The sequence below is a fragment of the Vanellus vanellus genome (genome assembly GCF_965231255.1).
Source record: "Vanellus vanellus genome assembly, chromosome: 9".
In the NCBI taxonomy this organism is placed as follows: domain Eukaryota; kingdom Metazoa; phylum Chordata; class Aves; order Charadriiformes; family Charadriidae; genus Vanellus; species Vanellus vanellus.
Window position 1 is genome coordinate 14,713,409 of NC_138914.1, and position 17,615 is coordinate 14,731,023.

Below are 17,615 nucleotides of genomic sequence, written 5' to 3' on the forward strand. Positions count from 1 at the left end.
GTGTATGTGGCCAGCTCTCTGTTTATGTATGTATATATGTATACGAGAGACAGAGGCGTATATGAACAACACTCGCTCTCTGTGCCTATATAAGTATATATGTACACACAGGGAGAGAATATGTGTGTGTTGGGGCTATTTTCTCCCATTCTGTGTGTCTCTCGCTGGGAAGCGCACGCGGGCGCGCACACACACACACACACACACACACACACAGCCGCCCCCCCATATTTTTGATACAAATATTTATATCTTCCTATATTTATACACGTGTGTGCTGTTTTCTACCACCACTCCGGGGGGGCAGGGAGAGGAGCGGTGACACAGACACCCCCGGGGCGCTGCCTCTGTGGGTGTGCGGTGTCCATCCCTGCGCCTGCCCCACACCCCCACAGCCACACAACCCTGCGTGAGACCATGGCACTGCCCGGCCCCTCTCTCACACCCCCACCCACCCATACATATTTTATTTAAATACTTACTTACATGCTTATGTCAATATTTTAAGGAGATATGCCTAGGTGTTTGTGTGTACACGTGCACTTACATTCCTTTTAAATTTACATATCACTACTACAATACGTAATAATGATTATATATTACATATATATAATACACGACATACACGCTCCCCCTATACAACCATACTATACACACAGCTTAGCTGTAAAGGTTCCATTTGGTGCCCGCATTACATCTTCCCATGTAGACACTTACACGTTTGACACACGCACACGTATCCATACATTCCTAACGCCCACGCACACCCCCCCCCCTTACAGCAGTGCCGGTGGGGCAGTGGGTGCCTCGTCCCGGGGGTGGGCATGTGATGCTGCCCGCCCCGGGTCTCAGGGGCTCCTTTTGGGGGTCCCAGGGCGACACCCCCCCCCCCCGGACACCCCCTCCCCCCCCACACTCCCCCCCCCCAGCCTGAGCGCTTTGCAGGTCCCAGAGGCCGGACACAACTCATCACAGGGGTGCCTGGCCAGCACGGCTGCTATTGGGGGGGGGGAGAGGGGGGACAGAGGCCCGCTGTTATGGGAGGGGTTTCTCTCCTCGAGGTGTGTGGGGGGGTGGCACCCCGCTGCAGGACGGGGAGGGGGACACACACGACCAGGCAGGATCGGGCCCCTCCAAGGGGCCCCAGAGACCCCCAGCACCGCGGGCGGCGGGGGCTCGTCCCCTCCGGCGGCGGGGGGCCCGGGCGAGGGAAATGGCGGAGAGGAGCCGGGGGATGGGGAGAGGAGGAGGAGGAGGAGGAAGGGGAGGCGGCGGGGCTGTGCGGGCTCGGCGCGGCGTGCGTGGGCAGGGGGCGGGGTGCGAGAGCCTGTGCGGGGGGGGTGTACGTGTGTGCGTGCATGTGTGTGTGTGTGTGTGTGTCTGTGTGTGCGGGGGTGGTGTATGTACGCCTGTGCACACCCCTGTGCGTGTGCCCCGTGTCCCGGCCTGCGGGCCCCGGCGGGCACGCGTGTGCCGGCTGCGGGGATGCCCCCGCGTACTCACACCCCCTCCCCACGCCCCCCCCCGGCCCACCCACGGTGGGGGCACACGGATCCCGCTCCCAGGTGCGGGGGGGAGAGGGGTCCCTCCAGGCCCGGCCCCGGGGCGCTGCAAGGGGGGCGTTGTGCACACCCCCTCCATCCCCCCCCCCCGCCCCCCCCGTAAGCCTCATTGCCCCGCTATTTGGGGGTGGGGGTATTGGGAGTGGGGGTATTGGGGAGGGGGGGGGGAGGCCTGTCACAGCACCGCTGCTGCCCCCCTCATGCAGAGCTGCGGTGTCAGCGGGGTGAGAAGCCTAGAAGCCTCCCCCCCCGGTGGCACGGAGAGGCTGCGAGGGGCGGTGGCGATTCAAACCCCCTCACCGTACTGTGCCAAGCCGGGGCCCCCCCAGTCCCCCCACTTCCAGCCCACCCGGCCTGCCGCGCTGCCCGCATCCTCCGCTGCGGGGCGATGCCCGCGGGGCCGGGGGGGGGCACACTGGACACGCAGGGCTCCCCCCTCGGGGGCCCCCGTCCGGGCGGCCGCGGGAGTGGGGGTCGTTGGGGGGGCGGCCCCTGTCGCCGGGGCGGAGACCCCCGGCCTCGGCGCGGCGGCTCCGCGCTGCTGCCGGCGACCGCGGGAGGGCGTCGCCTGTGTTAGTTCCCCCCGGAGAACCCGGGTCCAGAGCCGTCACCGCCGCCCCCCACCCTCCGCCGCCTCCCCCCCCCCGCGGCGGCCCCTCTTGGGCGCCGGACGGCGGCGGCGGCGACGCGCGGGGGGGCCGCCGCGGGGCCCCAGCGGCCGCCGCGCCGGGCGCCCCCCTCCTCGCTCCCGCTGCCGCGCTGGGCGCACCCCCGAAATCGCGGCGGGGGGCGGCGGGCGGCGCGCGGCGGGGGGCGGGGGGGCGGCGGCGGGTTGGGGGGCGGTGGGGCGCGGGGCGCGGGGCGGGCGGGGCGGCGGGGGGGGCCCCGGCGGCGGCGCAGGAGCCCCGCGAAAGGGCCCCAAGAAGCACAAGTTGGAGCTGGCGGCGGACCAGGCTGTTGTTGTTCTCAACGTGGTCCGCCCCGCGCCCATATAAAGGGCGGCGACGGCGCCCGCCCCACCAGAGCGCGGCGGCGGCGGCGCGGAGCCGAGCGCAGACAGAGAGCAGTGCGCCGCGCCGGGCCTCCGCCACGCCGCGGCTGCCCCTCTGCCCGCCTTCCCCGCCTCCCTCCTGCGGCCCCGCGCCCCCGCGCCAACATGTCGGTGGAGCTGGAAGAAGCCGATCTGCCTCTGACCGAGGCGGAGGAGGTGCCGCTCGCCCCGGAGAAGAAAGCGGCGGCTAAGAAGGCGAAAGGCGGCGGTTCTTCGCTGTCGCCGTCGAAGAAGAAGAAGAACAACAAGAAGAAGAACCAGCCAGGCAAATACAGCCAGCTGGTGGTGGAGACGATCCGCAAGCTGGGCGAGCGCAATGGCTCCTCGCTTGCCAAGATCTACAACGAGGCCAAGAAGGTGGCCTGGTTCGACCAGCAGAACGGCAGGACCTACCTGAAGTACTCCATCAAGGCCCTGGTGCAGAACGACACGCTGCTCCAGGTCAAGGGCACCGGCGCCAACGGCTCCTTCAAGCTCAACAGGAAGAAGCTGGAAGGCGGCGGCGACGGGGGCGCGGGCAGCAGCACCCACAAGTCCCACAAGAAGGCGACGGCCTCCACGTCCCGGCGGGCGGAGAAGAAGCCGGCGGCCAAGAGCAAGAAGCCCGAGAAGAAATCCCACAAGAAGGGGGCGGGCGGCGCGGCGGCGAAGAAGGACAAGGGCAAAGCCAAGAAGGCCACCAAGAAGGGAGCCGCGTCCCCCGGGGGCAAGAAGGTGAAGAAGTCGGCAAAGCCCAAGGCGCTCAAGAGCAGGAAGGCATGAGAGCGGGGCGCGGGGAGCCCCCCGCCGCCCCCCGGACTGTGAGCCCCGCGGCACAGACTGCTCTGAGGACGGACCCCAGGGGACCCGCTTTGTCTTTGTGTTGCTGACTCGGCTCCGCAGGCGCCGCCGTGCGCGGTGAGCGGGGCTGCGCCTGCCCCAGCCCCCCCCTTCCCCTTTCCCGGCGCCTTATTTTTTCCATCCCCGATGTACCACCCCCCCATCCGCGGCTTTTTCCCGATCGCGCCCTTTTGTTTTCGGCTGTGCCCCTCCCCGCGTGTAGACGGTTCCTGATCCCCCCCCTTCCCCAACCACCCCCCCCCCTCCTCCTCCTCCCCCGTGTTCCCGGTGCTTCACAGGGTTTTTTCCCGCCCGGTTTCCATAGCAGCCATTTTGCGGCGGCGCCCCCGCTGCCCCCCGCGCCACGTGGGCCGGCTCCCGCCGCCCGGGCCCGCCCCGCCCCTCCCGCCGGGCGCGCCGTGCCTGCTCCCGGCCATTTCGAAAAGCCACGGCGCCCCCTATTGGCTCCAGGCCCCGCCGCCATGGCAACGGGCCGTTGGGCGCCAATTGGCTGCCGCGGCGTCGGGGCGCTCTTAAAGGGCCGTCGCTGGCGGGGCGGCCCGCGAGGGGAGCCTCGGGCCGCCCGTTCAGGTCGCATCTTCAATGGCCTTTAATTTTGGGGTTGTTTTTTTTTTTTGTTTTTTTTTGTTTGTTTGTTTTTTAGATCGGTTTGGGGTTTTTGTTGGGTTGGTTTTGTTTTTTTTTTTGAGGGAGGGTGGGTTTTTTCCGTTCGTTTTTTTGTTTGATTTTTTTTGTTGTTTTGTTCTTTTCATTTATCGTCGTTTCAAATAAATTGTTAAAAAATGTCGAGCTGTGGTGTGCTCCCTGCAGGGCGGGGAGGGCCGGGGGCGAGGCGGGGGGGTGGGGGGCAGGCTGTGCTGGGTTGGCCCCCCACCCCAGGCGGGGGTGGGGGTGAGGGGGGGGGCGGTAGAGGGCTGCGGCGCCGCTTCCCGCCTGCGGGGGGACGGGGGACGATGGGGGGACGGGGACGCTGCGCCTGCTGGGAAGGACAGGAAGAGCGGAGCGAGGATTCCCCAGCCATGGCGCCGGGGAAGGAGAGCGGTCCCTGCGCAGCTGCGCTCGGCGGAGCTCCCCGAGCAGCGCGGGGGGGGGAGATGCTGGCTGCGGTGAAGGGGGACACACACACACACCCCCCCCGCCGGCATCTGGGCTCCCACAGCATCTGGGTTTGGGGTGGGGGTCAGCTCCCAGGGCGCACCGCCCCCTCCCTCCCAGCCGCGGGGGCTTTTCCCCACGGGAGTTGGAGTTCCCGCTGTGCGCGCCCATGAGCGACGGGGCGGGGAAGGCGCCGGGAGCCGAGGCCCGTGGGGCGCCCCGCGGAGCCACCCCTCGCCTCCATGGCTGCGCCTATTTATAGCTCACGCCGGCGAGGTTGCATAAAGCCCTGCCGGGGATCTGGGCCATCTTGTTCTGCCCGGCTGCAGGCGCGGGATGAGCCCGCAGCGCCACACGCATCACTCACTGGGGACACCCGGCTGGGGCGGGGGAGGGGGGGGGGGGGGAAGGAGCCCGACCCGCACGTTTGCAGTCTGCGGGAGGAGGTGTTGCAGTTGCACTGAACGTCACGGGTCCCCGGGTCAGTCCGGCTGCCACCCATGCCATCAGAAGCATTCTCACACCAGGGTCCAGCTCAGCTGCCTCCACCGGAGGGGGGGGGGGGCGAGCATCAAACAGGAACACCCCCCCCCGCAAGGGCTGTTGCCACCCCCTCACAGGTGCCATACCCAGAGCATCAACGTGCTCCCAGTGCCTGGGGAGCACAGCAGGGATCAGCCCAACGCACAAGGCCCCCAGAGGAGGGGACAGAAGGACAGCAGCCAGCTAGTGCCAAGGGACAGCCACAAGTCCTTTGGCACTGTTGGAAGGGAGCTGCCTCCTTCTTCCAGGGCCCTGTCCCTCTGCACTGTGCCCCTTGGAGCACAAGCAGGGAGAAGGGAAGCAAGTTTTACCCATAAATTCAGCAAGAGAAGCCAGTTGTGCTCCTGGAAGAGCCCAGCGATGTTCAGCTTCTGGGTGGCTGCAGCCTCCCTGCAGGTCTGTATTTAGGACAGGAAGGTGCCAGCTCAGGCCAGCCACCATCCTACGGCCTGTGCGAGTCTCACACCGAGCCTTAGCGCCTGCCAGTGACCTCAGGTACCAGGAGAGAGCTGCTGCGTTCCAGCAGCGAGCTGCAGTCATCTCCTTAAGTCAATAGATGACACTGCAGGTTTTGAAGGGTTGGAGGGGATGGCATCACCGAGGTCTGGTGGGTCTCACAGCAGCGGCGCTATGCTCCAGACTCACACAGATGGCTGGAACACACATGGCTGTGGATGGAGGGGTGTCCTTGCTCCCCAGGAGGGGTGGTCAGACCAACTGTGTGTCTCAGCAAGGGCATAGCCCTGCCCTTGGCACTGACCCGCGAGGCAAATTGCTCGACTGATAGGGGACATTACCTCGAAGGTAAACCACAGGGGGCATCCCTGCGGGCAGGCGAGGGCAGAGGAAGACAATGAGCCTCTTCGCAGCAGAGGGAAGGCAGCAGGATGACACACCACGACAGTCCAGCTGGAGCCCTCACTTCTTGGTCAGAGGGGCTGGCAGCATCTTACCTCACAGGTTGAGAGCGCCAGGAGCTGTGATGTTGGAGCACCCCCAAGCAAGCTCCCATGGGTGCTGCGAGGGCCAGGCTCTGGAGAGAAACCCAAGCCCCAAGGACTTCCAAGGGACAGTGACTCCAGTCTTGTCAACCAGACAAAAACAGCCAGTCCCAGAGCTGAGGTACACAGCTGGTGGAGGCTCTGCTGCGCATCAGCCTTCTACAGCAGACAGCTTCAATTCCAGCTCTGTGCTTATCTCAGGTGCCCAAGAGGAGGCAGGGGAAGAGCCCTGCAGCCCCCCACCCTCTCTTCAAGGGAAGCAAAGACCCACAGACACCCCTTCAGGCTCGTGTGACCCCTGGGAAGGCTCTACTCAGCCAAGTCCTTCACGTTTTATGAGCTCAACTGCTCTGAAGCATTCATAAGATCCAGGACCAGCAACACTACTCCAGGAAGCCATGAGACCCATCTCTGGAGCTGCAGGCTTGAAGGTGACAAAGTCCTTTCCAGCTTTCTCACAAAGACCAAGACTTCCACTCTCCTGGTCTCAATGATGTTCAGATGTGAAACTTAGGCGGTGACAAAGGCCAAGCGCCTTAGCAAGACGGACAGGATTTCCTTTAGTCTGCCTTGCAACAGCCCAGCTTTCCCAGCTGGTCTGTCACATAGCTGGCAGAGGAAGTCTAGAACCCAGCTGGAGCTCAGCATCGAGGGCACCATGTGTGCCACCAGCTCCTAGTTACAACAGCCAGACAGAGCCATGCAATGGCCAGGGTGGCTACACAGCTACTCAGCCACAGGCATGTAGTGCAGCAGCCCAACCTGTCCTTTACCCCTGCCCCAGGGCACCCTCAACTAATTTCTGCCTTTTGTTCTGGACAGCATGTTTCGTAGGGCAGAAGGTGCACTGCCCTGTAGAGACCAGCCCAGCAGCTCCAGTCCTGACCTACACCTTCCATAGCCCAGCACAGACCTTGCCAGCACCCAACTCCGACCGCACTGGACTCCCACAACCCTTCCTCCCAAACCCAAGCCAGGAGCAACTCTGGGTTGCACACCAGACACCAGGACAACAAAATGGGAGATGTCCAACAAAGGGAAAGGGTGTCAGAATAAGAAGAAAACCCGTATCTCCAGGTCTCATCCCTCCCCATCAGGATCAGCTTTTCCCATCCGACCTCTGCAAGCCCATCTCTTGCCTACAAGGTCACCCAGAGGTCCTGGGGCAGCCACCAGGGTGGGGAAAGCACCTCCACTACTGGGGAGGGTCCTGGGTCCAGTCTCACTCCTTTGCTGCTCCCAGCCCAGGGCAGCTCAGGCTTCCCAGCACTGGTGACAGTGACCAATATGGCATTCCCACAGCAGGGACAAGAGCCCAAGAAGGGTTTTATCTGCTCCTAGGGGTAAGAAAAGACTATTTGTCTGAGTGAAGGTCAAACAGGACCACTGCTAGGTCAGATATGGTGTCTTACTAGTCCCTCCCCACTTGGGGAAAACCAAGCCCAGACACCAAGTTGCCACCAGAGCGCCTGCTCCCACAGACCATTGCCAGATTCAGTAGGTTTGGCGAGGTGACAAGACACGGCACATTTGACAGCATTCGACAGGGAACCAGTTTAATCAGATATTGGTTTGCACCGTTCTTTTCAGTATCACAAGTTCTGCATTTTTCTAAGAAATACAAAGCACTCTCGGGTTGTACAGAACACCGGTCCTGGAGAAAACGAGAGGGAGAGAACAAGACACTCTGATACAGACATGTCAGCCACCGCACTGGGCATGGAAGGGAAACCCCTCATCCCCACCTCACCAACAGCAACAGTTGCTTTACAGGAGCAAGAGAGATGGACCCAGGGGGTCCATGCCACAGCAGTGGGGCTGTGGTGAGGTGCCCCCCACCCAACTGAGGTCAGGGTACCCCAGCATAACTGTGGGACACATCCACACCCCCATTACCACAACACTAACGAACACGCCACTTCCATGTTCCACAACAGAGTGAAAAAACCCTTCATAAAACCAGTTGGCAAGCATCCAGGTTCATCTACTCTAGATAATAATAAACTCAGAGCCAGGGTACGTTACTTCATCCACAAGATTAACAGCTGATTCAATAGGTTGAACACATGCTACTTACAGCACATAAATAGAAGTTTTCTTTTTTTTTTTAATTAAAAAAACATTATGGAGGTCTACAGTCCGATTGCCTAGACACTGCCGCATGCACACGACTATCGGCCTCCACAGAAGCGGGCTGCTCTGGGCAGCGAGGAAAGCTGTCTCTGCATCAGCTATTCCAGGTGTCACGGGACAGCTAGCCTGCCCCCATGCTCGCACATTATCCACACTGCCATTAAATAAATACAGTACTAGCTAAGAGTGGGTTTTAATACAAACTCTAGGGTTGTTTTTAAAAAGAAATGTTAATCCATAAAGGGTTACAGTTAACAGATATCATCATCACTTTATTTCTCAGAACCAGAAATAGTGGTGAACAAACAAACAACAAAAAAGAGACATGGCATGTCAATTCCAGAAATGCAACCAGGGTACAGGGCAGCTCTCAGTGAGACGAAGGGCTTCTGCAGCCGGGAGAAGAGGGGAGCCACGGCAGAAGATGGCAGCTCCCGCTCCCAGCGGGCGGCTGACCTTGCGACGCTCTCCGAGGGGATTTGTCACTGCAGCCTCCACCCCACCCCACTAGTGGGACCCACGGCATGTGGGATCACCAAGTCCCCCAGCGCCCAGCAAGCCAGGGAGCTGTGGGAATGTGACTTTGCAGGGAGGTACCCCAACATAAGAGACCTTAAAATAAATAGGACCCGAGCTTCTTTACAGTAGGCAATGCACTAGCTTTAACATGAACAAAACTAAAACTAACAGTCACTTCTTGCCAACGGAGAAACTTTTCCTCCTTTTCACATTTTCCAGCCCCCTGCCCTCCCTGCTGCAGTGCAGCTGGGATGGCATAGCTGGGAGGGGGCACAGCAGCAGCAAGTCCCATCCTCATCCAGTGCAAGCAGGGCCAGATGGGGGGGGGGGGCCCTGCACAGCCCCAGCACTGGCAGAGGTGAGAGGTGGCCAGGGGTGCCCGTGTCCATCCCCACACCAGCCAAAACAATCCTCAGCAGCTACCAGCAGCTCTGCACTGTGACCCAACCATATGGCTCCAAATGCCACCACTGCCAACAGCTGTAATCCAGCTGCCTCCTTCAAAAACACTTCTTCCAAAAGGAAGAGGGGCAGGGCACAAGCAGGGCCTGACCTCACTCATGTTCCCCCAGCACCCCACCACAGCCCAGGCTGGGGGGCTAGTGAAGGGCTGGCGGGGTACTGCCAGGGCTCACCACCCAGCCCGGGCTGGGGGGCAGGAAGGGGAACCCCAGCCCCATGGTGAGGGGAAGCGGGGCAGTGGTGAGGAGGGGGCCGGGATGGAGGGGGGAATGGGAAGGGAGCGGGCAGTGCTCACTTCTTGGAGCTCTGCGTCTTCTTGGGCAGCAGCACGGCCTGGATGTTGGGCAGGACACCGCCCTGGGCGATGGTCACGCCGCCCAGCAGCTTGTTGAGCTCCTCGTCGTTGCGGATGGCGAGCTGCAGGTGCCGCGGGATGATGCGCGTCTTCTTGTTGTCGCGGGCCGCGTTGCCCGCCAGCTCCAGGATCTCAGCCGAGAGGTACTCCAGCACTGCCGCCAGGTACACCGGCGCCCCGGCGCCCACCCGCTCCGCGTAGTTACCCTTCCGCAGCAGCCGGTGCACCCGACCCACGGGGAACTGCAGCCCGGCCCGCGACGAGCGCGACTTGGCCTTGGCCCGCGCCTTGCCGCCGGACTTCCCCCGGCCCGACATGGCCGGCAGGCAGCGGCCCCTCGCCGCCGCCTCCTAAGAAGCGCCGCACACAGACGGTCCCGGCGCCTGCAAGGAGATAAACGCCGTTACCACCGCGCCTCCGGCCCAGGGGCGCCGGGGGCCCCACCGTCCCCGCCCGCCGCGCCGCCCTTACCCGCAGCTACCGCCGCTGCCGCTCCGCCCTGCGCGCCGCCCGCCGCCGCACTGCCAGCACTGCCGCCGCCGCGCGGCGGATATGCCTGCCCGCCCCGCTGCCGGCCTCTTCCCATTGGTTGCCGCCGCGGCCGCCGCGGCGTTGATTGGTCATTGCCTCGATCCCTGATTTGCATAGGGCTCGCAGCGCCCGAGCTCTGCCGCGGGGCCGGCGCCGAGGGCAGCGCCCGGCGGGGAACGACCGAGCTCTGCCCGCTTGATCCGGGGGGGCGTCCCGGCTCCCAGCCGGCCATGCCCGGGCGCAATCAGCGCTCACCCACACCTCGCTAGCTCCTTCCTGGATAATCCGGGACCGAGGGGAGAAGGGGCGGGAGGGGGGCGGTCGGAGCCTCCCTGGGTTTCTCGGTAGCGCTGCTCCTCACCGGCTGCCCCTTTTGCTTTGCCCAAATCCATAGCCCCCTCCCCGGTCAGCAGGATGACTCTCCTGGGAGGGTGCCAGAGCCTGCGGACGGGGGTGGGTGCTCCGGGAGGGGGAACCCCCCAATGGGGCTCCTCCCGGAGCATCCCCCGTCGCCCGCCGCTGCCCTCCCTGCCAGAGCATCATGCATCAAAGGGGAAAGTTGCTCCCAAGCCAGCTTTTGGGGCCAGGTCACGCCAGGTTGAGTGCAGTCATTTCCTCGCCAGGTAGGAGCAGCCGCTGCAAACAGCGTTGGGCAAACAGCCAGGCTCCGGTTTAAAGGTGGCGTCATTCAGCAATAACACCTTCTCATTAAACCTTCAGTGTAGGGCTTTTTTTTTTTTTGGTGATGATGCTGCTAGTGCTCACAGCCTGGAGGGAGATAAACTCTGTCCTGCATCTTTGCATCGCCCGTGCTTCCCCAAGGGAAGGATTATGTTGCCCAGAGTGGGGAAAGGTGAGCATCCCTGACTTGTGCTCAGCATCTTCACTCCCTCCACAGCAACTGGAGACCTGAAATGAATTTGAGATGAGCCAGTGACCTTTGGAAAAGCCTGATCTGCAGTTAGCGCTGATCGGTCCAGGGCAGCTGAGCTGCTCACCCTGGAGGAAGGATGGCAGGGCAGGGAGAGAATCCTCCCTCATGGCTCCTGCAAGGCTCTGAGGTGACAGCCCCAGCTCCTGAAGACCTATTTATTCTGCCAGGAGCTGCTAATGCAGCGACTCTTTTGCCTCAAGTCACAGTGGGAGCAATGAGGAGCCAGCTAGCAACAGGCTTTCTGGCTGGAAATTCTAATCCCACCCCAACTTCCCGTAAACCAGGAGACCTTCTGGGCTCAGCCACTTCCATGGCATGTGAGGGGTTCAGAGACAGATTTGGCTCCAAGAAGGCCCAGGTCCTCCTGGATGCCTGCCCTGGCTCCCCTGTCCCTCCCCAGGGACGAGCCCCAGCTACAGCTGCCCCTGCAGCTCCCCGGGGACAGGTCATTCGAGAGATGCCCTGAAATAAATCCCCAGGGAATATATTCCACTGGCAAATGGAAATGTTCCAGCAACATGGCCCTGCTTCTACCCTGAGAGCTCAGCAGCAGGTAAGCTGGTCTCTCCCTCTGCAGATGGAGAGGAGATACAGAAACAGGAGCAACGGGTCTGTGGTGGGCAAGGGGGACACAGACACACACAGAGACAAGAGCACTGTGAAGTCAACCAGTTAATCCCATTTTATTGTTTCCAATACAAATGACGTACTCCTTTCCAGCAAGGGTGCCACCGTGTAAGGCTTTTGGTCTGTAACATCTGGCTCTGTTGACAAAATCCCTTGACCTCAAAACCAACCGCCCTAGGCTGTTCTGTAACGGCACTTTGGTTATCTGGGCTTTAATGAATGACCTTTATGAGCAAGGCAGAGCGCATCCCTCCACAGATCAAGAAAATCCTCTCTAAGTCTTCAAATCCCATTAACAAAATGATTGTACAAACAACGTGACCAAGACAGGCTGTCCCACCCCGCTGCCCGCAGGGAAACCCAAGTAAAGTGCAGTTCCTCCCAGGCGCTGCTGAAACATCTCCCTGGTTAGGAGCCACGAATGCACATGGCGATGCTGGTGCAGAGTGGGATGACTCTGGCAGATCTTCCCAGCCAGGGGTTTCCTCCTAGTATTTATTGCGTGTTCCTCTGTACTGCAGCCATCTTTTGAGGGCGAGAGTATTAGAAAGGAACTTGTACAGAATCAATATGGAATTACATGGAAAAGAGGTATCAGTTTAATAAAAAAAAATGGAAGAGAAAAGAAAACAGAAAGAGACATGAAACATGAACACTGTCAGAAGGCAGAAGCTGCACCTGCCCAGCAGCTTCTCAGGGCTTTATCTTTGCTTGGCACAGATGAGTGGCAGGGAGGGAGGCCAACAGGTTATATTCACTCCTGTCAGCACAAGACAAAGCCAAAACCTTTAAAGACAAACACCAACCTTTAACAAGACATGAAGAACAGAGACAACAACCTAGAGAATTGGATCAACACCTGAGATGCTGAAGAATCTTAACACCAGCCTTCAAAGCCTTCCAAAAAAAATTTCATCATTCTGCTTATGAAAATCAGGAGAAAGGATGGCCAGCCATCCCAGCTGGTGCCTAAGTCTTGCGCTTCTTCGCAGCTGGCTCTCCCTCCTTCCCCAGCCACTGCTGCAGGATACCAGCACTGGTTTTCTTGGGTGAAGGGCTATGGATGAACTGACTCGTCCACCTGGGCAAGTCATTTTCTTTCTTCTGGGGGGAGCCCTCCTGGGAGTTTTTTAACCAGCCCAGCATCACTTGGCTGCTCGGGGTGGCTTTGACCTCCTGGAGAGACAAAAGACAGTGGGAGGAAAGTCAGAAGGACAGCGAGAGCAGAACAGGCAGCCGACTCCAAGAGCCCGACCAGAGCAGGATGCGGAGGTTGGAGCCGCGGCCCTGCCTGCAGTCAGGCACATCTGCAGGAGGTTCCCCAGGTCCTTGGGAACAGGCTTGTTCCAAGACCCATTTCACATGGAATTTGCCTCATGTGGCAGACAAATCCTGGCATGGGGTGACAGTTTATTTCTGGAAGTGGAAGGAAGGGAATCTGTTTGGGGCTCTGCATTCCAGCATTAAGCACAGGCATGCCATACAGATGCTGCCTGCTGCCGCCCCTCCTGCAGCCCAGCAGCACTGTCCCTGCTCAGGGACATCACCGTGGCCAAGCTCTCCTCTGCCAAGCCCCCCGCCAGTGCTCACCTTCTTGGCTCCTAGCTCGATGGGTGCGAGACACTCGGGCGCGTTGTTGCGGACACTGTTGACAAAGGTGGACACTGGGTGGAAAACGATGTTCTCTGTGGGCTGGATGAGTTTAATCGCTTCTTGGGTTGGCACTTCAGCAAAGTCCAGCCATTTCCTGATGGCCTCATCCCCGTCCAGGATGGCTGGCATCCTAGGGGACAAGACAGTCAGCACCAAAGCCCAGTGCCGATATGGCAGAGCGAGGTGGCAAGGCCAGGCTTTTAAGTCAGCAAGGACCCAGCAGCTTGGGGGGAAAACAGGGGGAAAACCAAAGCAGTGGGATGCTCTTCTGCAAGGTAGAGCGCGCGTTCGCTTTGCCCAGGTAGCTGCTTTTCTGGAAGAGGCAGAGGGGTTGACTGCCAGGCCCCGGTCAGGCGGAGAGCGATCCAACTCTGGAGAGCGATCCAACTCCGACTGCTGCCCGCCAGGGCACAAAGATAGTGATTTATGAAAAGGGCGTGAGCCAGTGACCCGAAACAAGCTGGTAATGTTGTAGTGTTTGTCTCCCAGGGCATCAGGAGGAGGCAGGGCTCCCTGCCTGCGTGCTGCTAGACCGGCATTTGAAGGCGCAGCTTTCCCCCTCCCCCCCCCGCGCTGCCCTGCAGCCCCCCCGCCCGCTCTCACTTGCCTGTGATGGATGAAGCTCACGTCCTTGGAGGCATCCACAGTGATGATGGTGTAAGTGTACAGCATTTCTCCTCCTGCCGGCGGCTCCCAGCAGTCGAAAATCCCAGCCATGGTGAGCAACCTCCAGCCTCGCCATTCCTCATCTCCCTCCTTCTCCTCGGCCTGCCGGAGAGAGGCCCCATCGCCCCAGTCAGTCCCAATCCACAGGCAGCCAAAGCATCGCGGACTTGCCAGTGCCATGGCAGGTCGATGACTCAGATCTAACTCATGAACTGATCTGAGGGCTTTCCAGGACCCCTTCTACTAATTTGAGGTAACTCCAGGAGAAATACCATGAACCTCATCTCCCCACAGGCAAGCCAGCGCCCTCCTTGCCTTCTGAACATCCCGTCCACCGGCTCAGCTGAAGGAAAGAGGTAGTGAAACTCCCAGCCTATTCCCCTGCAAGACACATCACTCACCCATGCAAATATCTGGCATGCGGGGAGCAGTAAGCGTGACGGCGGGGATGCTGTGGCACCATTTACAGCCAGGGGACCGCAGCAGCAGGGACCGCTGGCCGCAGAGGGATGATGGGGTGCTGAGCCCACAGTGGAACAGAGCCCCATTGGGAAACAAAGACTCCCAGGGACGGGCACAGCTGGAAGGAAAGGGGCTTTTCCCAGGGCAACTGGAGGGAGCAGGGCGCGAGCATCTAGACATGGCGAGGGACTTCGTACCTCAGCATCCTTGGTCTGGGGGAAGTAAATGAAATACGGCTGTTTCCCCCCACTGTGCTGCTGCCACTCGTAGAAGCCATCTGCCAGGACGACGCAGCGCTTGCCCTTGAGGAGAGCACCCTGGGGGAGAGAGAAAACACAAGCAAGCTGTGAACAGCAGCCCCGGGCATCCTGCGAGGGAGGACGGGGGCTGCTGGGACTACCCAGCCCGCTCGCTCCCTCCTGGGGCTCCCCCCTAAGCTGCCCCACGGGGCGCACAAATGCCACCACCAGCGCTGTGAAGAAAGATGATCTTCACCAGCAACAACCTTTTCCATTCTTCTATTTTAATGAAATCTGCCAGCTCTGCAGTACAGGGACTGAAGTCCCCTGTGCAGCAGGCAAACGGTGACTGGCGCTCGCTAGGGAGATGCTTCAGCTCTGGTTTTCCTGACTGCACGATCTCTTCAAGCTGGACACAAAACCAGCAGCAACTCACCTTGTAGGAGGATTTCTTCAGCATGGTATCGCTGCGGCAGTTGGAGGTATTAAACTGCATTTTGGAGGGGTCATCCTTTTTGAACCAGGAGGGAACCAGGCCCCAGCGCATGTCCATGAGGACCCGCTCGGAGGAGTCGGCGTCCTTTCGAACAAGACAGAGAAACACCTGGGGTCAGAGGTACATCAAAGGGACCACGAGCATCCCCCACAGCTTGAGAGAGGGGCTTCACGGAGCCCTGCAGAAGCGGCTTCTCCCCCCTGCAAGTGGGGAACAGGTCAATGTCTCTGCCTAGAGCCAAGCTGTGGCTCACAGTCCCTCCGCCACCAAAGCTGCCTCTGCTCTTCTGCAGGGCTTCCACTCACAAGCCATGCAGAAATAGCCACTAAATACCACAGAATCACAGAATGGTCAGGGTTGGAAGGGACCTCTGGAGATCACCTAGTCCACCCCCCCTGACAGAGCAGTGACACCTACAGCAGGTTGCACAGGACAGAGTTCAGGTGGGTTTTGAATGTCTCCAGTGTGGGAGACTCCACAACCTGTCTGGGCAGCCTGTGCCAGTGCTCTGCCACCCTCAAAGGAAAGAAGTTCCTCCTCATGTTAAGATGGAACTTCTTGTATTCAAGTTTGTAATATAATAATATAACCCTTTGCATTTTCTTAACAGCTTTCCTGTAAGAATTAATCTTCAGCAGAAAGCCTAAGAATATTTTGCAGGAATAAATAACGAAGTGGCTCAGTGAAGCTCACCCGGCAACCCTGGAGGAACGAACGCAGTTCTTTTTCAGTGGGAAGTGCCTGGACACGTGAGCTCCCCAGCTCTTAAGTAAACAGTTACATCACGCTGGTGTTAAAGTCCTCAAAACTTTCTTCTTTAAAGCGAGTGTCCCACAGGGCATAAGCCTCACCTTAACTTTAATAATGTGATTTCTGCTGACCTGTCTCACTTTCACTCCTTGTGCTTTGCATATCATTTGCCTTTGGACAATGGAAACGGCTTGTGGCTTTCACTTCTCCCTCAGCTCCCTCTCACTTTCTGCCCGCAGCTGCCAGCCCCAGACAGCGAGGCCCCGGGGGGCATCTGCTCCCAAAGAACTGCAGTAGAGATATATATACCTACTATAGGTGCGTGTATATATATAGGGACATGTATGTGCCCAGTTTTGTGAAGTCTTCTGGAGCCTCCCACAGATGAGGAGTGGCAAAAAGGGGGCACCTTACACCGCACTCCTGTCCCAACAGCTGAACAAGAGACGCACAACCGAGTGGGTGTCTGCCTGTGACCTGTTTCGTGCCCCCAGACCTGTATTCCTCTGCTCCATCGGCTTATCGGCTGCTCTCAGGGTGGATGTGGGACCCCAGGGCAGGGAAGGAAGGCACAAAGGATGCCTGATGGCATCACCCACGGCGCTCCAAAGTGGCCCCACTGAGGTGTCCCACCCCATCCCCTGTGCCACCCCCCCCCCCCATCCCTTGTGCTGGTAACGGCTGCGCAGCACAGCGGCCCCTTTCGCTGTCCCACTGGCCAGGGAGGAAGAGCTGGCCAGGTTGGGGTGTTTCAATTCAGCGCACCCAGCTTCACCCCGCTGAGCACGACAGAGCAGCAGTTCGCTGGGCACCCTCTTATGCGGAAACCAACGGCGATGCACAAACAGTTGCACAGGCTGCTCAGGTTGTCTGGGGAAGGTCCGGTGAGGCTTAAATTAGCCAGGATAACGGTCACCACAGGTGTACAGTTATTTTACAGCTCTGAAGTTGAGGTTATTTTTTGTCTCCACCCTCCCCTACTAATGCAACCTGGATACTCTCAGCAGCGTTATGAAACGAAAAAAAAAAAAAAAAAAGCCTCAGGAAAGTAGAATAAAACCAGCAGAGGAATTAGAGACATTTGGGAAAAAATTCTACCACAGTTAATCACTTATATAGGAATTTTTGCAGAAAACGTAGGAGCTGGGAGCGTGGTACCGATTCCCCACCCTCCTCAGCAGCACGTAAATATTAACGAGAAGAGACATCTTCGCCATTAGAAAACCCAATGCCCGCCACATGCACCGAGCAAAGAGAAGCCAAACACCCCGTGACGATTCGGACTGGGAGGCACAACCCCGCTCCCCCCCGGCTGGGGCAGCCTCGGATTTAAGCCACAAGACACAGCGGCCGCCGGGACGCGGCCCCGGGCGCCCCCGTTTTGGCTTAGCGAAGCGAGGGGAGGGAGGTACCTGCTGGAGGTGCCGGCGGGAGAGCAGCACCGGGCCGCTGGACTGCGGGCCCTTGTTGTACGAGGGCCGGTACCGCTCCGCCTGGATCCATTCGGGCTGTCGCCGCCGGCCCCGCCTGTCGCGATAGGCGCAGGCCCGGCGGAGGTTCTCGGCCCCAAGGGAACAGGCCGTCCGCCCGCACATCCCGCCGCCCGCCCCGGCTCTGCGCGGGGCCGGGGCCGGTCCAGAGCTCCGCCCCGCCGGGGAGGTGGCACCGGGCGGGGCGGGGCAGGGGCGGGGCCCCG

The 17,615-nt window shown here is 60.0% G+C and overlaps 3 protein-coding genes across 3 annotated transcripts; 1 reads left to right on the forward strand and 2 right to left on the reverse strand.

Moving 5' to 3' along the window:
- The first annotated feature begins 2,597 nt into the window (after window positions 1-2,597).
- On the forward strand, window positions 2,598-4,240 carry H1-10 (H1.10 linker histone). The gene has a single exon (XM_082487696.1). It carries the CDS (start codon window positions 2,719-2,721, stop codon window positions 3,373-3,375), a length of 657 nt encoding a protein of 218 aa, XP_082343822.1. The 5' UTR covers window positions 2,598-2,718; the 3' UTR covers window positions 3,376-4,240.
- Window positions 4,241-7,637: 3,397 nt separating this feature from the next.
- Window positions 7,638-10,066, reverse strand: LOC309675398 (histone H2A type 2-B). Its single transcript, XM_082487708.1, has 2 exons — window positions 10,033-10,066; window positions 7,638-9,944 (listed from the first exon to the last, which is right to left on the reverse strand). The coding sequence occupies exon 2, from the start codon at window positions 9,876-9,878 to the stop codon at window positions 9,498-9,500; it is 381 nt and encodes a 126-aa protein (XP_082343834.1). The 5' UTR covers window positions 9,879-9,944; window positions 10,033-10,066; the 3' UTR covers window positions 7,638-9,497.
- A 1,670-nt stretch (window positions 10,067-11,736) lies between these two features.
- On the reverse strand, window positions 11,737-17,536 carry HMCES (5-hydroxymethylcytosine binding, ES cell specific). The gene is made up of 6 exons (XM_082487729.1): window positions 17,332-17,536; window positions 15,110-15,253; window positions 14,632-14,751; window positions 13,914-14,074; window positions 13,244-13,436; window positions 11,737-12,829 (listed from the first exon to the last, which is right to left on the reverse strand). Exons 1-6 carry the CDS (start codon window positions 17,512-17,514, stop codon window positions 12,623-12,625), a joined length of 1,008 nt encoding a protein of 335 aa, XP_082343855.1. The 5' UTR covers window positions 17,515-17,536; the 3' UTR covers window positions 11,737-12,622.
- Window positions 17,537-17,615: the final 79 nt, after the last annotated feature.

Bases quoted from the DNA above. Each gene is read 5' to 3' on its own strand.
- LOC309675398 (XM_082487708.1), bottom strand. From the start codon at position 9,878: ATGTCGGGCCGGGGGAAGTCCGGCGGCAAGGCGCGGGCCAAGGCCAAG.
- H1-10 (XM_082487696.1), top strand. From the start codon at position 2,719: ATGTCGGTGGAGCTGGAAGAAGCCGATCTGCCTCTGACCGAGGCGGAG.
- HMCES (XM_082487729.1), bottom strand. From the start codon at position 17,514: ATGTGCGGGCGGACGGCCTGTTCCCTTGGGGCCGAGAACCTCCGCCGG. The intron at 13,437-13,913 runs GCAAGTGAGAGC...CTTGTCCCCTAG, and splicing joins GTGAGCTTCATCCATCACAG to GATGCCAGCCATCCTGGACG. The intron at 12,830-13,243 runs GTGAGCACTGGC...TTGTCTCTCCAG, and splicing joins TCGAGCTAGGAGCCAAGAAG to GAGGTCAAAGCCACCCCGAG.